This window comes from Astatotilapia calliptera, chromosome 9 (genome assembly GCF_964374335.1).
Source record: "Astatotilapia calliptera chromosome 9, fAstCal68.1, whole genome shotgun sequence".
Taxonomy (NCBI): Eukaryota; Metazoa; Chordata; class Actinopteri; order Cichliformes; family Cichlidae; genus Astatotilapia; species Astatotilapia calliptera.
In genome coordinates this window covers 28,365,854-28,383,446 of record NC_137430.1, presented here as the reverse complement: position 1 = coordinate 28,383,446, position 17,593 = coordinate 28,365,854, and the positions used below count along the sequence as shown (strand labels likewise).

At 41.8% G+C, this 17,593-nt stretch overlaps 1 protein-coding gene across 1 annotated transcript; it reads left to right on the top strand.

The window, feature by feature from the left end:
• The first annotated feature begins 6,641 nt into the window (after window positions 1-6,641).
• mc4r (melanocortin 4 receptor) lies at window positions 6,642-9,791 on the top strand. The gene is given in 2 exon segments (XM_026180232.2): window positions 6,642-8,161; window positions 8,163-9,791. Coding segments are annotated over 2 exon segments (1,008 nt in total). The 5' UTR covers window positions 6,642-7,190; the 3' UTR covers window positions 8,200-9,791.
• Window positions 9,792-17,593: the final 7,802 nt, after the last annotated feature.

Genomic DNA, 17,593 nt, shown 5'->3' with positions numbered 1-17,593 from the left:
AGGTAGGTAGCCAGTCAGGTCAGCTATTTACATTGATCAGGGCTATTGCCCTGTTGTAAAAGCTGTCCTTGAGTCTGTTTGTCCGGGACCTCAGCAGCCTGAACCTCCTGCCAGATGGCAGCAGCTTAAACACCCGGTGTCCTGGGTGTGTGCAGTCCCGTAGGATGCTGCGTGCCCTCTTGAGACAGCAAGTGCTGTACAGGTCCTTCAGGGAGGGAAGAGGATGTCCAATGATTTTTTGGGCCATATTGATGACCCTCTGGAGTGCCTTTCTCTGTGCTGTGGTGCAGCTGGAGAACCACACACCGATGCAATATGTCAGCACACTTTCAATGGAGCAGCGGTAGAAGACGGTCAGCAGCTCCTTCTTCAGGTCCATTTTTCTGAGGATTCTCAGAAAGTGGAGACGCTGTTGGGCCTTCTTTAAAACCGCAGAGGTGTTAAAGCTCCATTGGAGGTCTGTGTCTATGTGCACACCCAGAAACTTGAAACTGGAGACCCTTTCCACACACTCCCCATTGATGCTGACAGGCTGCAGCTCAGACTTCCTCCTTCTGAAATCAACTACCAGTTCTTTTGTCTTGTTGGTATTGAGGTCCAGGTTGTTATCGACACACCAATCTGACAGCCTCTGAACTTAAGCTCTGTACGCCGTCTCATCTCCCCCAGAGATGAGCCCCACCACGGTGGTATCATCTGCAAACTTGATGACTGCGTTGTCTGGGTGGGAACTAACACAGTCATGTGTGTACAGAGTGTACAGTAGGGGACTCAGTACACAGCCTTGTGGAGAGCCGGTGTTAAGGCTGAGGGCTGAGGAAAGATGAGGCACCACTCTAACTCTCTGTACACGGTCTGAGAGGAAGTCTCTGATCCAGCGGCAGGTGGTAGAAGGAAGTCCAATCTCCAGCAGTTTAACGATTAGTCTGTCCGGGAGTATCGTATTGAAAGCAGAGCTAAAGTCAACAAAGAGCAGCCTGGCGTAACGGCCCTGCACTTCCAGGTGAGAGATGGTAAATGGTAAATGGCCTGTATTTATATAGCGCTTTACTAGTCCCTAAGGACCCCAAAGCGCTTTACATATCCAGTCATCCACCCATTCACACACACATTCACACACTGGTGATGGCAAGCTACATTGTAACCACAGCCACCCTGGGGCGCACTGACAGAGGCGATGATGGCGAGAGATGGTGGTGTGGAGCGTTGTAGAATAGAATAGAATAGCCTTTATTGTCATTGTACAGAGTACAACGAAATTGGAGTGCCACTCCCTTGGTGCAAGTTTCAATAATAAATATAAATATAAAATATAAAAAGTACAAAAAAAACAATCGTAAGTACTCAAACAATAGTATGTACAATATATACAGGATAGCAGCATTAATATAATGACAGTATGAAGTCTGTTGACCTCATCTCTGTAGTCCGACTCATCCCCCCTTGAGATGAGTCCAACCACTGTGGTGTCATCCGCGAGCTTTATGATGGTGTTTGAGAGATGGGTAGGGGAGCAGTCGGATGTGTAGAGCGTAAACAGGAGGGGACTCAAAACACATCCTTGTGGAGACCCGGTGCTGAGTGTGATGGTGCTGGACCGGTGGAGGCCGAGTCTGACAGACTGTGGTCTATTTGTCAGGAAGTCCTTGATCCAGAGGCAGATGGGGGTGGAGAGTCCCAGGTGAGACAGTTTCTGGACCAGGATCTCCGGGATGATATGATTGAATGCTGAGCTGAAGTCCAGAAAGAGCATTCTCACATAGCTTCCTCGGTGCTCCAGGTGACTCAGCGCAGTGTGGAGCGCTATGGTGATAGCGTCCTCGGTGGAACGATTTGTCCTGTAGGCAAATTGGTGGGGGTCCAGAGTGGGAGGCAGACCGGCCCTGATGTGCTGACAGACCAGTCTCTCAAAGCACTTCATCACTACAGGCGTAAGTGCAACAGGCCTGTAGTCATTTGGGCTGGCCACAGCTGTCTTCTTGGCGATGGGGATGATGGTGGAGGTTTTGAGGCAGGGCGGGACGGTGTTTGATGACAAGGAAAGGTTGAAGATTTTAGTGAAGACTCTGGTCAGTTCGTCAGCACATGCTCTGAGAACCTTTCCATGTATTCCATCAGGACCTGCGATTCACTAACCTTAGAACACACCTCACTTGGTGCTCCCTAAGTGTTAGTGTGCCAGTGCTGGGGGCGGGTGGAAGTGGTGTGGCAGCTGAGGGCTTGGTCGTCTCAAAGCGGGCGAAGAAACGGTTTAGATCCTCAGCCAGTGAGGCATCAGTCCTAGATGTTGCCTGGTTATTGCTTCTGTAGTTGGTAATGTGATTGATCCCCTGCCACATTTTTCTGGGGTCGTTGTCAGCAAAGTGATCTTCAATCCTCCTCCTATAGGCAGCCTTAGCTTTCCTGATGCCTTGTAAGTGAACTTCTTACAAGATGGCGCCTGTGATCGGCAATGCCGCTGTCAGACTCTGTGTTCTTCTTCTGTTTTATGTTGCATTACCCATTTTGCTGCTGTCTGTGGATAAGATTACAGCTACCTATGTTTACGATCGCCACACTCTACTTCGGATTAAATCAACTATGAAATCTATGGATGAAACCTGGAAATATTTTCGAGGCTTCTCTCCACCTTCCGGGCGATCAGCTGTTGCCCATTACGTCCCTTGCTTGCCTGGGCCAGGGAAAAACCGGAGCCGCCGTTCCCGGACAAATCACCGTCAGAGAAGACGAGGAAGGAGAGCGGGCATCCAAGTGAGACTACGGAAATATAAGAGTACCGCTGATTTAACGGCCTGCTTGGAGTTCTCAACAGTGGATGTTTTTGCTAAGGCGGACCTCCAGCTTAATGCACAGTCTCCTCGCATGGGCTTCATCAGGACGCCGTGTCTGAAAACAGTTTTTCCAGACCATGTGAGTGACCGTCCTATTGTCCCACGGATTATACTAAACGGTAAAAAACCCCGAGGAGTATGCAGTGCGAACCTACACCAAGCCCCTCAGGGTGTAAACAGTGACACTCCAGCACCGCCGATTAACATGGCTCTATTAAACTGCCGCTCGATCTCAAATAAGGCATTTGTTCTCAACGACCTTTTCATTAGGAATAACCTGGACTTTATGTTCCTAACTGAAACTTGGCAGCGGAATATGGAATTTGTCCATTTCAAAGAACTGTGTCCAGCAGACTGTAAGTGCTTAACCACACCGCGTCTCTCAGGACGTGGTGGTGGGTTGGCAGTTATTTCTAGAAACTCCTTTTTTTGTCGGCTGGTAAAGACCCCCTCCTTTAACTCCTTTGAAATCCAGATGATGAAGATCAATAGGACTCATCCCTTCTATGTGATTTTAATCTATAGGCCACCAGGACTAGCTAGGAGTTTCTTAGTGGAGTTTGGGGATTTTCTATCCTCCACCATTAAGCTGGAAAAAATTCTTCTGCTGGGGGATTTCAATCTTCATGTTGACGACAGTTCATGTCACGCTGCTTCGGATTTTCTTACTCTCTTAGACTCTTTTAACCTTGTCCAACATGTGACTGGGCCAACACACAGTGGTGGCCACACCCTGGACCTGATATTATCACTGGGTCTGGATATCGGCCCAGTTCATTGCAGAGACATTTTTATTAGTGATCATAAATACCTTTTATTTGATCTCTCTTCTACTTATGACACTCTACCCTCTGTTTATGAGAAGCGTTCACGATTAATCAGCGACTCAGCGGTAGAAGAATTTAGGGAATTGTTTGTTAACAATTTATCTGAAACAGACGATATAGATCAGCAGATGACCTCCTTCAATTCACAATGTCAAAAAATTCTAGATAAAGTGGCTCCTCTTAAAATCAGGAAAGGCAGTACTGTTAAACGCCCGCCCTGGTTTACAGAAGCTATCCGCAGCTTTAGGCGAATATGCCGTAAAACCGAGCGCCTGTGGAAAATCACAAAACTCGAGGTTCACAAGCTTCACTTAAAAGAACTATTATCTACCTTTAATGACATGGTGTCAGATTCAAGAGCCACCTACTTCTCTCAACTACTTGCAGTAGGAAAAAGAAACCCGAAAATTGTCTTTGATACAGTGAGTAGCTTTGTCTCCCCCCCAACGCCATGTACACCCGTCTCTTCAGATAAGGACTGCAGTGAATTTTTAAAATTTTTCCAAGATAAGATTGGTTGCCTAAGACATAACATAACTCCCTCAGGAAACCCCACCAACCATGATCGTCCACACCCCATAATTATGGAATCTTTCCTCCCAGTTTCTTTAGAGGATTTATTGGAAACACTGACTCAATTGAATCCTTCAACGAGTTTAGCTGATGTCTTACCTACTCGTTTATTCTGTAAAGTTTTTGAGATCATCGGGCCCTCTGTGGTCACGCTGATAAACCATTCATTGCTATCTGGCTCTGTCCCCAGGTGCTTTAAACAGGGGGTTATTCAACCTCTGCTGAAAAAGCCTAACCTGGATCCAACACTTCAGTCAAGCTACAGGCCCATCTCAAAACTTCCTTTTATCTCAAAAATCCTAGAAAAAGTTGTTTGGCTACAAGTAAAGAAAGCGCTGGAGAAGCATAACATTCTTGATAAATTTCAATCGGGTTTCAGAAAATTACACTCTACAGAAACAGCTCTGCTGAAAGTCACAAATGACCTCTTGATGGCTGCAGACAGGGGTGATTGCTCAGTCCTGGTTCTTCTGGACCTTAGCTCAGCTTTTGATACCGTTGACCATCAGATCTTAATCGATCGCTTAAACTGCACGGTAGGGATATCAGGATCTGTTCTAAAGTGGTTCACCTCATTTCTGGAAGATAGGACGCTTTTAGTTTCAGTGGGGAACTTCCAATCAGACGTGGCTAAGCTTCTATGTGGAGTTCCACAAGGTTCGGTTCTAAGCCCCCTATTATTTTCACTATATATTCTTCCCTTAGGCCGGATCATTAGCGGTTTCAAAAATATTTCCTATCATTTATATGCGGACGACATCCAATTATACATTTCTTTTAAATCCTGGGAATTAGACAAGCTATCCACTCTTATGGACTGTCTTAAGGAAATCAATCTTTGGATGACAAACAATTTTCTGCAGTTGAACGCAGACAAGACCGAGTGCTTAATCCTAGCCCCGGAGAATATCAAGCCACAGATTAGTCAACATCTGGGTGCTTTTTCATCGTCGATAAAAGCCACTGCCCGGAATCTTGGGATAATTTTCGACCAATCTTTGTCCTTTGATGTCCATGTTAAATCCGTGACCCGCTCTTGCTTTTTTCACTTAAGAAATATTGCCAAACTCAGGACTATTGTCTCCACAACCGAACTGGAGATGCTTGTCCACGCCTTTATCTCCTCCCGGCTGGATTATTGTAATGCACTCTTTTCCTGCGTATCTAAGGCCTCACTAAATCGGCTCCAAGCGGTTCAGAATGCTGCAGCAAGGCTTTTGACCCATAGCAATAAATTTTCCCATATCACTCCTATACTAAAATCCCTGCATTGGCTTCCGGTTGAGTATAGATATAAGTTTAAAATCCTCACCTTTACGTTTATGTCTCTACAAGGTGGGGCCCCCATCTATATCTCGGAGCTTCTCCAGCCCTATTCTCCAAAGCGAACTCTTAGATCCACTGATAGCGGTCGTCTATCTATCCCACGGACTCGTCTGAAAACAAAGGGGGATCACGCATTTCAAACCCTGGCTCCTATACTGTGGAATGGTTTACCCCCCCCCACTACGCACCATCGACACGATGGCTTCTTTCAAAAAACAGCTTAAAACTCATCTGTTTAGACAGGCATTTGGGAAATGTTAATGCGTAACATGTTGTTTTATTTTATATTTATATTGTACTATTGCTTGTTTGATATGCTTTTATACTTTCTTTATGTTGCTATATTGTTTGTTTGACATGTTTTCTTGTGAAGCACTTTGTAACAGCGTTTTGTCTTAAAAAAGTGCTATATAAATAAATTTTACTTACTTACTTACTTACTCTACTCAGCAATGGCATCTTCAGTTGATCTGTTAGCTCTGTATGCGAACTGAAGCGGGTCGAGGTTGGGTGGCAAGCAGAACATGATGTGACGTCGGACCAGTTTCTCGAAGCACTTCATTATAACAGGTGTTAGAGCAACTGGTCGGTAATCATTGAGGCTGCTAATGTTAGTACGCTTTGGCAGTGGGACAATTGTGGCTGACTTTAGGCACGGCGGGATGCAGGACTGGGACAGTGAAGTGTTGAAGATCTTAGTGAAGACCCCAGCCAGCTGGTCTGCACACTCTTTAAGGACCCTTGCAGTTACCCCATCTGGTCCGGCGGCCTTCCTGGGGTTCACCGCCCTCAGTGTGCGCCTCACTTCATATTCCTGCACTATGAGGCTTGGGCTGGTGCTGCTGTCCGATGTTTTTTTTAAACACCATTAATTCATGGTGTTTAATGTTTTCATTATTATATGAAAACCGATACTGTTGAATTAGATTTCACTGAAATGTTTTAACATCCCCTGAGATTCAAAAACACTGTGAAAGTCTTCTCATGTGTTGCATTGGGTCTGATTCATTTTAAAATCTACATTCATGCGTCAGCCCAAACTTTGCTCCTCCTCCCACTTTATCAGCAAGCGGATAGGACAGAAGGCAGCCAGGAGGGTAAGGGGTTGGTGTGTATGTGTGTGTGTGTTCAATATAATAGGAGCGAGTGAGACCACAGTAGCTTGCAAAGTGAAGATCTGCCTGCAGTTGTGCAGCGAGCTGCTGCACTCTGCCTCTCATGTTCCCGCTCACTGTTGATTAGTCTCACACACGTTTGCTTTTGTAGCTGCTTTCTGCTTCACTTATCTGCCTTACATCTTCTTACTTTAACTTCTCACTACACTGTTTCCCTCCAGAGTGGAGAGATGAGAGGAGAGCTGTGGGACTGTGTTTTGTTGAGAACAATAACTGCAGCAAATCTTTGAAGAAAATTGTCTCTTGGAACGCCAGAAGGGTGGAAAAGGGAAGAAGGAGCACTGGCTAAGAGTTTTTTTTACTCTTTTTTTTCTTCTTTTCGGGGGCGCAGACGTTGTCCTCCAGATAATGAGGATGATCCAAAGCCACACACACTGAGACTTTAAAACGGACAACATAGCTGGACACTTAACAACGGAGAAATAACCCAAGGAGAAGGGAATTTAAAAGAAGCCATTATGAATGCCACAGAATACCATGGACTGATCCAAGGCTACCACAACAGAAGCCAAACCTCAGGCAATTTGCCATTTAACAAAGACTTATCAGGAGAGGAAAAAGACTCATCTTCTGGATGTTATGAGCAGCTGCTTATTTCCACTGAGGTTTTCCTGACTCTGGGCATCATCAGTTTGCTGGAGAACATCCTGGTTGTTGCTGCTATAATCAAAAACAAGAACCTTCATTCACCTATGTACTTTTTCATCTGTAGCCTTGCAGTTGCTGACATGCTCGTCAGTGTCTCTAATGCCTCAGAGACTATTGTTATAGCACTCATCAATGGAGGCAGCCTGACCATTCCTGTCACACTGATTAAAAGCATGGACAATGTGTTTGACTCTATGATCTGTAGCTCTCTGTTGGCATCCATCTGCAGTTTGCTAGCAATCGCCATCGACCGCTATATCACCATCTTCTATGCCCTGCGATACCACAACATTGTCACCCTGCGTCGTGCAATGCTGGTCATCAGCAGCATCTGGACGTGCTGCACCATTTCCGGCATCTTGTTCATCATCTATTCGGAAAGCACCACTGTACTCATCTGCCTCATCACCATGTTCTTCACCATGCTGGTGCTCATGGCATCACTCTATGTCCACATGTTCCTGTTGGCTCGCCTGCACATGAAGCGGATCGCAGCCCTACCGGGCAACGCTCCCATCCAGCAGCGTGCCAACATGAAGGGGGCCATCACCCTCACCATTCTCCTTGGGGTATTTGTGGTATGCTGGGCGCCCTTTTTCCTCCACCTCATCCTTATGATCAGCTGCCCCAGGAACCCCTACTGCACCTGCTTCATGTCCCATTTCAACATGTACCTCATCCTCATCATGTGCAACTCTGTCATTGACCCCATCATCTATGCTTTTCGCAGCCAAGAGATGAGAAAAACCTTCAAAGAGATTTTCTGCTGCTCGCATGCTCTGCTGTATGTGTGAGCTGCCTGTAAAGGGTCCGCTGTGAACCCACAGCCTGCAATTTAAATCGAAACCTGGCCAACATGGACTCTGAGAGTATGATATCTCACATGTTGCCGGTAAATGATTTATTTGGGCACCCATCTTTGGTTTCAGGTTGCTGAAGAGGTAGGTTTACAAACATCTTGTAATATAGCACATTGCTCTTCAGACAAGTGCTAATTTGTTTTGTAGTGAATGCCATTCATAAGTGCAATTTCAAGTTTGAAGTGACCAGCAATTGCAGATTGCTTCTCTTTCTCACTCGGAAAATATTTTCTATTTACCTTTTGCGGTCAAGAGAGCTAACATATTGCTTGTTGTTATTAACTTTGTATGTGCAGGATTATGACACTGAAGTATTGTGGCAGCATAGAACATAAATGCCACAGTAAATTAATTATATATGGCACATCTAACAGAGTATATACAGACTACCTCCAGGTTTGGGAGTGCCATTCTCCTCAAAACATATACAGTGCATATTGAAAGCATATATATATATATATATATATGCATAAAAGTCCTCAACCCTCAGTACATTTCTTTCTCATGCACTCCATGGAACTGTGTCTACATCTGGACTGTTTTACGAGTTTTTCTCCAAGTTATAAACTACAAATTTGCTAAAGTGGCAAAGCAATCAATGCTGAAATAGAAAACAGGCTAAAACAGCTTGTTTCAAAAAAGCTATTTTGAAGAAATGAGGTGTTGCACAAGAATTTCTGAGCCATTCATAGAGGATAAGAGCACTCAAACAAGATTGTTCTGGAAATGAGAAGAATACCAGCAACAAATACCACACCTCCGTGCTTTGTTCACCTGCTGATTCTCATGTCAAGAACCTTTTTCTAATGCTTGCGCACAAGAATTTGTCGATGATCATCTAAAATTTTGGATGGCACAGCTGTAAAATATATATAAAAAGGTCAGTGTATTTCTCAGGCATAATAGCATTTCTTGTTATGATTGCGTTCCTGTATTTGATGCAGGGCAACAACCACAAATGAGTAGAAAGCTGCTTTAACTTGTTGTTATTAATGATTTCCTCTGAGCAAAAAGCCAAAAAAAGAGCCTCAATGTGGAAACGATGAAAGTCCACTTATAAAATGTGATGATTTTAAATCAAAGCTCCTTGACTTTGTGGCTTGTGTAGATATTTCTGTGAATTTGCACATGTGGGTTGTTCTCTCACTTTCAGCATGTACATGTGACTATAAAAAACTATTTTCATCATGTTTATGTAATGAAACAGACTAAACTGAATGTATTTTTATGTATGTGTTGTGTAACTTGTTGCTGCCTTAAATATGTTGCACTGTGACAAAAAAGAACAACTGTATCCTCTGTGACAGTATTTCACAAACAGATTTACTATGTAAGTGAATGCTATTTTAAATATTGCCTTATGTATTTGTGTCTTTTTAAACTTGAAGCTGATTTATATGCACATGAAAAAAAAAAGTAAAAGCAGCCTTGTATTTTTCTGGCCAAAGCTTCGCCTGGAATTTGATTCATGCGTGCCAATGAAGGTGTTTGCTTGACCACTGTGTGAATCACTGCTGCAGAGGAGCTTCAATAAATCATAATGCCACCTCAGCCACAAGTCTGTTTATCAGCATTTCTCTGCAGTGCAGACTTTAACCTCTACGCAAAGATGAGGTCATTAACTTAAATTAAAAAACTACTTAAGTGAAGAGGAAAGACATTTACAAATGCATTTATTTCAGGCCCACATACACCTGTCGTCTCTGCAAGAAGCAGAGAGGTTGCACAGTCAAGAAGCCAAAGTTGGTGTGCAACAGAAGTTCCCACAGGGTTGTTTTCTCGATTATCTTGAATAATTTAAACTGAGGTAAACAAAACCTTTATAACTCTGAAAAACAACTCTTCTGTGATTCAGTTTGCAGCCTTGGGCCATATTCCAAACAGCTGCTGAATATTGCTTGGGGAGAATCAGTGTTACAAATGGATTTCATTCCAGGTTTAATTAAATCCTAACAGACGTTTAGGACGGGCCTGATTAATTTATTTCAAAGAAAATATTCAATCTGCAAGATATCACGGTTGTTCTCTGTGTTTTTATGAAGCACCGATAAGGAAACATCATTCGTCCAAAAGTTGCTAAAGGGATGAAAATGCAGGGAGGGGATAAATCTGTTTAATGCTTCTGAGAAACACATTGGTATTCCACATACATATCCGTATATATGTATATGTGTAGATATAAATATATGAACACATATATTCATATACATACATATGGGTGACGCATCATTTGCCTCTATTTTACATTTATGCCAGACCACCAGCCTCAGCATATTCTGGCAAATATTGATTTTGTGTGTGTGGGGGGGGGGGGTTACAGTGGGTGTGCTAGCCCAACGTTAAGTAATGCATATGGATCATTGTCGTCACAAATCCAATACCACGGACACACAGAGATGTTGATTTTTTTACAGCACGTGTTAAAGAAACATGCAAAAAAGCCCATAAATTTTCAAAACAGTTCTCTATGTCTTGTGTTACAATTTTGTGTGTCTAAGCAACATTCAGATATAAAAACAGCACTGAGATTCATAGCATAATTCTCGTACTCTTTAAATGTCACTCTTTTACTTTTACTCTTTTACTATTAATATCTTCTTTTAATAACTTCTTTATTGCACTTGAGTTAGCACATGTGACTCATTAATCACAACAGGCTGTTACGTGAAGTTGGAATAAAGTAGCAGAAAATAGCTCGTCTCTCTCCTCTTCACTCTCACATACTGGTGTTTCGTTTTTTACCCGTGAGGATTGGACTCAAGGACTGGCCATTTTGCAGTTAATGTCTTCCTGATGGTGCTGATTTCCAACTTCAGCTAGAGTGGTTTGCGAGTGACTTACAAGTTTCCAGGGTGGGAACGAGAACCTCCAAGTCCGAGGTCATACTTCTCATCCAGAATGGAGGGAAATTGACAGCTTCAGATTGGGAATGAAATGTCCCAAGCGGAGGTTTGAGTATCTTGTCATGTTCATGTGTGGAGCAGCAGATTGAAAGACAGATTGATGCAGCATCTGCGCTAAAAACAATGGTGTACCAGTCTGTTGAGGTGAAAAGACATCTAAGTCCAAAGGATTTACTAATCACTGTTCCTGCCCTCACCTGTGGATACAAGCAGTGAGTACTAATTGAAAAAACAAGTTCATGAATATAATCATCAGATATTAGAGTTAGATGAGGAGCTCAGATTGGTGCTGACTATCGAAAAGACCCAGCGTAATTGGAACTGAAGTGTTTACACCGCCTGCAGCTGACTAACAAACTATAACTATTAAAAGGTCACTGGAAGTACAGAGAATTAGATTCTGTTTGGGACGCTCCTCCTCCTGTGGTTTCTTCATGCTTAAGGAGCAGACTGTTCTATTTTTTTTTAATCAACATTTCTATAGATGTTGAAAATCATGTACTTTTCTGTCATTTAATTGGTTAAATATTACTTAATTTTATTGGTTTAGCATGAGTGGTCATAGGGAAGGTCCTTCTCAAAAGGAAGTTTTCCAAAGCCTTCCAGCGGGAATCCTGTTGTGTCCCCGGGACTTATATTTGGCATTGCGGGTTTAGATAGACTCATGACCCCCTCATGTATCTCATAGTGGTTTGGTCTCCTGTCTACCATTGCCAAGTTCATTTACTTTGCAAACTCTGAACAAAGGATATGTGAGACATTGGGATTTATTTCTACCACTCAGTAAAATTAAACATATTTACTGTTGTAACCAGATTATATTATATTAGCTCAGTTAACTCAGTATTAAATCTTGAATCGGCCATATAATTATGGGGCAGTGACGTCTCTTAATACAATTTTATGGAAGCTGAAGGTCTCTGCACATTTAAATCAGCATGGCCCAATGAGTTTTTAACCACATTTCAAGAGCTTTTATTTCATTTTTCATTGTAACAGAAGTTCTGATTTCCAATCCTAAACCTCTCACCAACGCTTGCCATTTTAAAAATCATTGAAACATCCCTTCTGAATGACAGAATAACAGTAACTTTTAAACAGAACAGACAAAGAGCAGCAAGAAGATTACTAGATTGATGTTACAGATTTATGGGTAAGCAAAAAAACAGAACAGCAGGAAGAGCTGATAAGTGCAGACAGATATGAGAACACAACACAAAGCACACATTGATGACTTGCTTACAGCCTTCATAAAGATGTTTCTCCATTCAGCTTTACTTTAAGCAGCTCTTGAGATTAAGGACACCTGTTCTTACAATTTTACGAAGAACACTTGTTTTTACAAAGTCGTTTGAGGCTAGATTGGCATTACATTTGTTTTATTCTGGATGAGCAAAATGTTTCTGCTTTCCTTTTACTAAAAAATATACTTTGCACTTTGTCTTTCAGTGCTGCTTTAATAAAAAAAAAAAAAACTCAAAGAAAAATAAAACAAAAACAGGGAAAAAATGATTTTTTAATACATATTCTTATTAAATAAAATAAGAAGCCGTTATTGTATTTTGGTGTCTTAAAATAGTTTACATGATGTGTATCCTCAGGCTTTGTGCATTGGAACTTTCAGCAAAGACAGGAAGGATTTTTACTTAAATTGTTAAGTGGTTGATTTATTCCATGTTGCGCAACAAGACAAAATTTTCCATCCGTGCATTTGGCCCTGAAAGACTTTAGTGCTCGTGACACAGGAAGAAAACAGATGGCTGACTGAAAAATGAACAGACTTCTCATTAAAGTTGGGCAAAGAGCAGCACTGTCCTCTGAGATATTGCTTCAGAAAATGCTGTAATATTTGTATGCAAGTAATTGTTGCTTCCAATGCTGTATATTTTTGGCTTGATCAGTGGCGTGTCCAGCGGGTTGGGGGGGGTGCTACCCCGAAGCTAAAACTCAATGAAATATGAAATGTACGATTATGTTTTCACAGTGAAGCTCAGATATCCGAGTGTACATGAATGCAGCATCGGGTTCTGCACTATGAGCATGACGTTAGCAAAGGTAGGAGAGCACGGCAGAAAACAATTTTTCAGCGAAAGAAAATGAGGAGAGAATAAATGTCCCTGTAAGTAATATTAAGTTTGTTGAGTTTAGTAAACTTCGGTGAAATTAAAATACCAAGGAAAAAATAACTCTTAAAGAATTATTGCAACCCTCGAATATTTCACACAGTAGGCTACTGGGGGGAGCTAGCATAAGAGTTATGAGTTATAAGATATAATAAGTCGTAACATTGCTGTATGGAGCTGCAGATCTGGTTGCAGGTTAACATAGCTGGACTGGCCATCGGGCATACCGGTGGGCTAATGACTTTTTTTTTTTTTTGTAGTAACGGCATGAACAATGAGAGGTGGTGGATTGTCCAGATGCTGTAAAAATAACTCAGTTGTTTGGTGGTGGCTATGGCGGAGCTTCCACAGAGGCCAGCAGGTAGATGAGGAAAGGGGAAGCAGGAGGAGAGACCCGAAGCGGCCGCCGGTCTGAGTGTCAGGTGAACTGAACTTCAGGTAAGAAGCTATGACCTGCAGTCTATCTGGGTCAGATATAAACCAAGTTTAGGGATAGTTTATTTTCATTGTGCTGACTTTTTACAGTCAGTTACAGTAATTCGTACTGCGTACTAGCTAGCATGACGGAGTTTCTATACAGCTGGGTGGGTGCTTTGATGTTACTGATAGTGAACTTTATTTTATTCATAAGTTTAGTTAGTAGAGTTGCCAACGGCTCCTTAAAAATGGAATGGTCCCTCATTCAGAGAAAATATTACGCGTTTCGTATTGAGCTGAGAAGAGACGCAGTTTGTCCCGTACTTTCGCTATAATGAAAAAAGACACAAAGCTGGAGTTATTCTGTGTCTTTATGCTGCACAGCTGCCTCTTCTCCTCTCATTCTCTCCCCTCCCTCTCCTGTTTCTACTTCAATCATGAAACTGATCAATGATCAGCTGATCAGCTTTTCTCTCTTGTTTATTTATCACCCACTTTGCGCCAGAAAGAGGAAACCAGCGGATGTCGCGCTAAACAACAGCAGCATGTTTAAGCTTGATCAGCTGATACTAGAATTTATTTAATATTAATTTCTAGTATCAGCTGATGTTTGCTGGAGCCACAGCTGTAAAAGCTGCTGGTCATGATATCGGTTTGGATATGTGGTGAGAGGGAAACATGAAGATGAAACCAGGAGATGTCCTTACTGAATCATCAGAGCTGAACAGGTGATGGAGAAACAGGTTCTGAGAGACAAATAACACCAGGATCCTTTTCTAAGTAGCTGACAGCTGGTAACTGTGCAGGGGCGGGTCTAGCAAAGTTATGCCAGTGGGCCAGGTAGGGCATTAACAGGGAGAGGGGGGCACAAAGAAATACTTTTCTTTCTTATTCTCATTTAAAATATCTAGCTTTTATTAAATAATTATCTGAATCTTGCGAACAAAGTTTTTATCTGACGTAAAATGTATAGAAATCATACATATACCAACAAGACAGTGTACATCACTGTCACAACAGCGTCTGTTTTCATTCAAAGGCTTTATGGCTTTAATACCTGGTGGGCCGGTCTGTAGTCAAAATGCCCGATTTTTTTTGTCCCAGTCCAGCCCTGCAGCTTAATACTGGCAGTGTCCCCATGCCAGCTGACTGTATTTCATCATCATTGCTTTCAGGTTTCATTCAAATGTTAGTCTTTTCATTTGTTTCCCCACTTTTTTCCTGCTTCAAAATCAAACACCAGTTTGTGAGAAGATTATCTTCTTTTTTTAGTGGGCAGATAAAGTTTTGCATTTGCATCGGCTAAAAATGTTAGTATTTTAATATTCAAAAATGTTTTTGTCCAAAACATATGTGCACTATATGTCAGTAAAACAGTAAAAATACTATGCAAATATTGCTGTCCTTGAATGCTGAGTAAACACTGACAAAGCACTGATTGTATCTCTTGTACTTTATCAACGCAGTATCTAAAAACTTTGCACCGTAGTGGTTAAAACCTCATTCTAATCAGAGTTAAAAGCGCATTCAGTCATTAGGTTTATAGGGTTATTGAATTATGGTTAATGGTTGGTAGATTTATTTTTAACATTATCTGCCAATTACATCTGCCACCCTTCTCCAAATTTGTACCCCTACCTGGCCCCCCCATCAAAACTTTTCTAGACACGCCACTGGGCTTGATGTTCCAGTCTGTTCTCATTCCCATGGCACCACAAATATGTACACAGCCTATGTTTGAGATCATTTTCCTAAGGCAGGTGTAACAGGTAAGCCTTCACAATGCTCTATGAAGGCACACAAATTGACTATTAGTCGATGTTTATATTGCTTTATGGGTTTTTTCCTATTCCCTCAGCAGTCGAACCAGAAATGCCCATCTACCTCTTCCTGGCCATCACCAACAAAAACACTGCCATACTGACAAGTGGAAACTTTACAAACCAATGCTTTAACCTGAACTGCAATCTTTCCCTAAACTATCCAAACAGAGCAAAGCAAAGTGCAAGATGCAATCTTCTCCAATGTGACAAAAACCACAGTCTCCTGTGATTTATGCTTCTCCCATTTCTTTTTGGTGGACATTTTAGACGACCTGTGCATATGTCTGAAAGAAAAACAGGCAAACAAATATAATCCAAGTAATAACAGAATGCTAAATATATAGACAACTATAAATCTGACCTCAGAATAGATAATTTTTTATTATCTCACATGTAAACATTTAGATTTTATACAGAATCTCTGACATTTTTAGCATGTGGCAATTTTCCATTAGCCTTGCACCTTGAATGAGTTTCCCACCACAAACTGTTAATGCTAGTTTCTTGTTTTGTAGCCGTGTAATTATAGTTATTGTGTGCTTGAATGCTTCCTGTGTAGACTCACCGGGGACTGTTGCTTTTGCTGCTGCTGGTATGCTAATGTAGTACTCACCCTTTGCTTTCTATGTAGACATAGCTTTGGACATTTGCCATCGAAGTGTCACAGCCAGGATACAAGAGAAGAACCAGGGAGAACACTCAGGTGCTGTGTTCAAAAATGGCTGAATAACAATAGAAACAATGGGGTGTGCATATTTTGAGAGTGAAATACTCATTTCAGCTTTTTAGATGGAAAACCAGTATTTCAAGGGAGAGACAGTTTAACTGATACAGACAAAATCAAGGACACTATTTGTCATAGAATCTGTGGCTAAAACCAAAGTTTCAGTTTATGAGTAGCATCTGATTTGTCTTTGAGGACAAACAAATGAAAGTTGGCACAGAAAGCTGATTCTGAGAGCACACAAAACCTTTACAGTTTGAGCCTGTAAAGCCTTCTGATGGGTTCTTTTACCTGCACCAACAATCTGCCTGTAAGCATCTGCTTTGCCTTTGATTTTAAATCAATCAGCCTAAAATTCTCCTACCTGCCTGGACTGCATGCTAGTCCTTCTTACTGTTGAGATCACACCTACAGTGATAAATACAGTTGTGGAGTTAAGCAGTTGTCGTTTAATCCATAAATTCCCTGTGTTTTCATCAATTTGCATTCTATTGTGTTCTAAAGAAACTTTTCAAAATTCACCAAACCTAGAGTAATGCTCCATTTCTCTGGTTAACCGTAGACTGCAGTGAGAAGCAGAGTCCAGGTTTCAGTTGTATTTTACGATGCTTGAGAGAGTAATTCACCCAGACAGCATCACCGGTTGCCTCCCATGCATCATGTACACACTCCATACTGTGAGTCAGCAGATAACGGCAGAATTTTCAGTGTAGATTTCTTTTTTACTGTTAAACCATTCTTCACATTTGATTACAAGTAGATAATACTCTTTTATTCCCATCCACCCCCTTCATTTTCTCCATCCGTGTGGCCTTTAGAACTGCTTCGCCTCAGGCTCTTAGTGGCTCTGTCAGTGCTTATCATCCAGGCCTCCTGGGGATTTGTGCACAGAGCTGCTTGCATCAAATTAGTCCATGTTGACTCTCCTCTTGCCATCCCCAGTCACAGCAAATAATGCTGGAATTTATTTCCACATCAGGTTTCCTCTGTTAAGCTCAATTAATGCACTAAATTGAAGTGTTAAAAATGTGTGGCGTCCTTGAAAATGAAAACCGTAATTGTTCAACAGAAATAGAAAAAAATGATATGTAATTCTTAATATTACAAAAAAGAGTGGACAGTGAAATTAACATCCTCTATGACTGTAATCAGCCTTCCATACAAGGACCCACATTAGCTCAGAAAGTACAAAACACTCTCCAGTTAAAAAGAAAAGCATCATGTGATGATTACTCAGTGTATCCAGTATGTATTCATTTAAAATCTTATCGTCATGATTTTATATTGCGTAACTGCATTTATTCATCCCCCTGGTGCATCTGTGTGATAATGAGAGTGGGGAGCTAATAGATGGGAGTCGCCA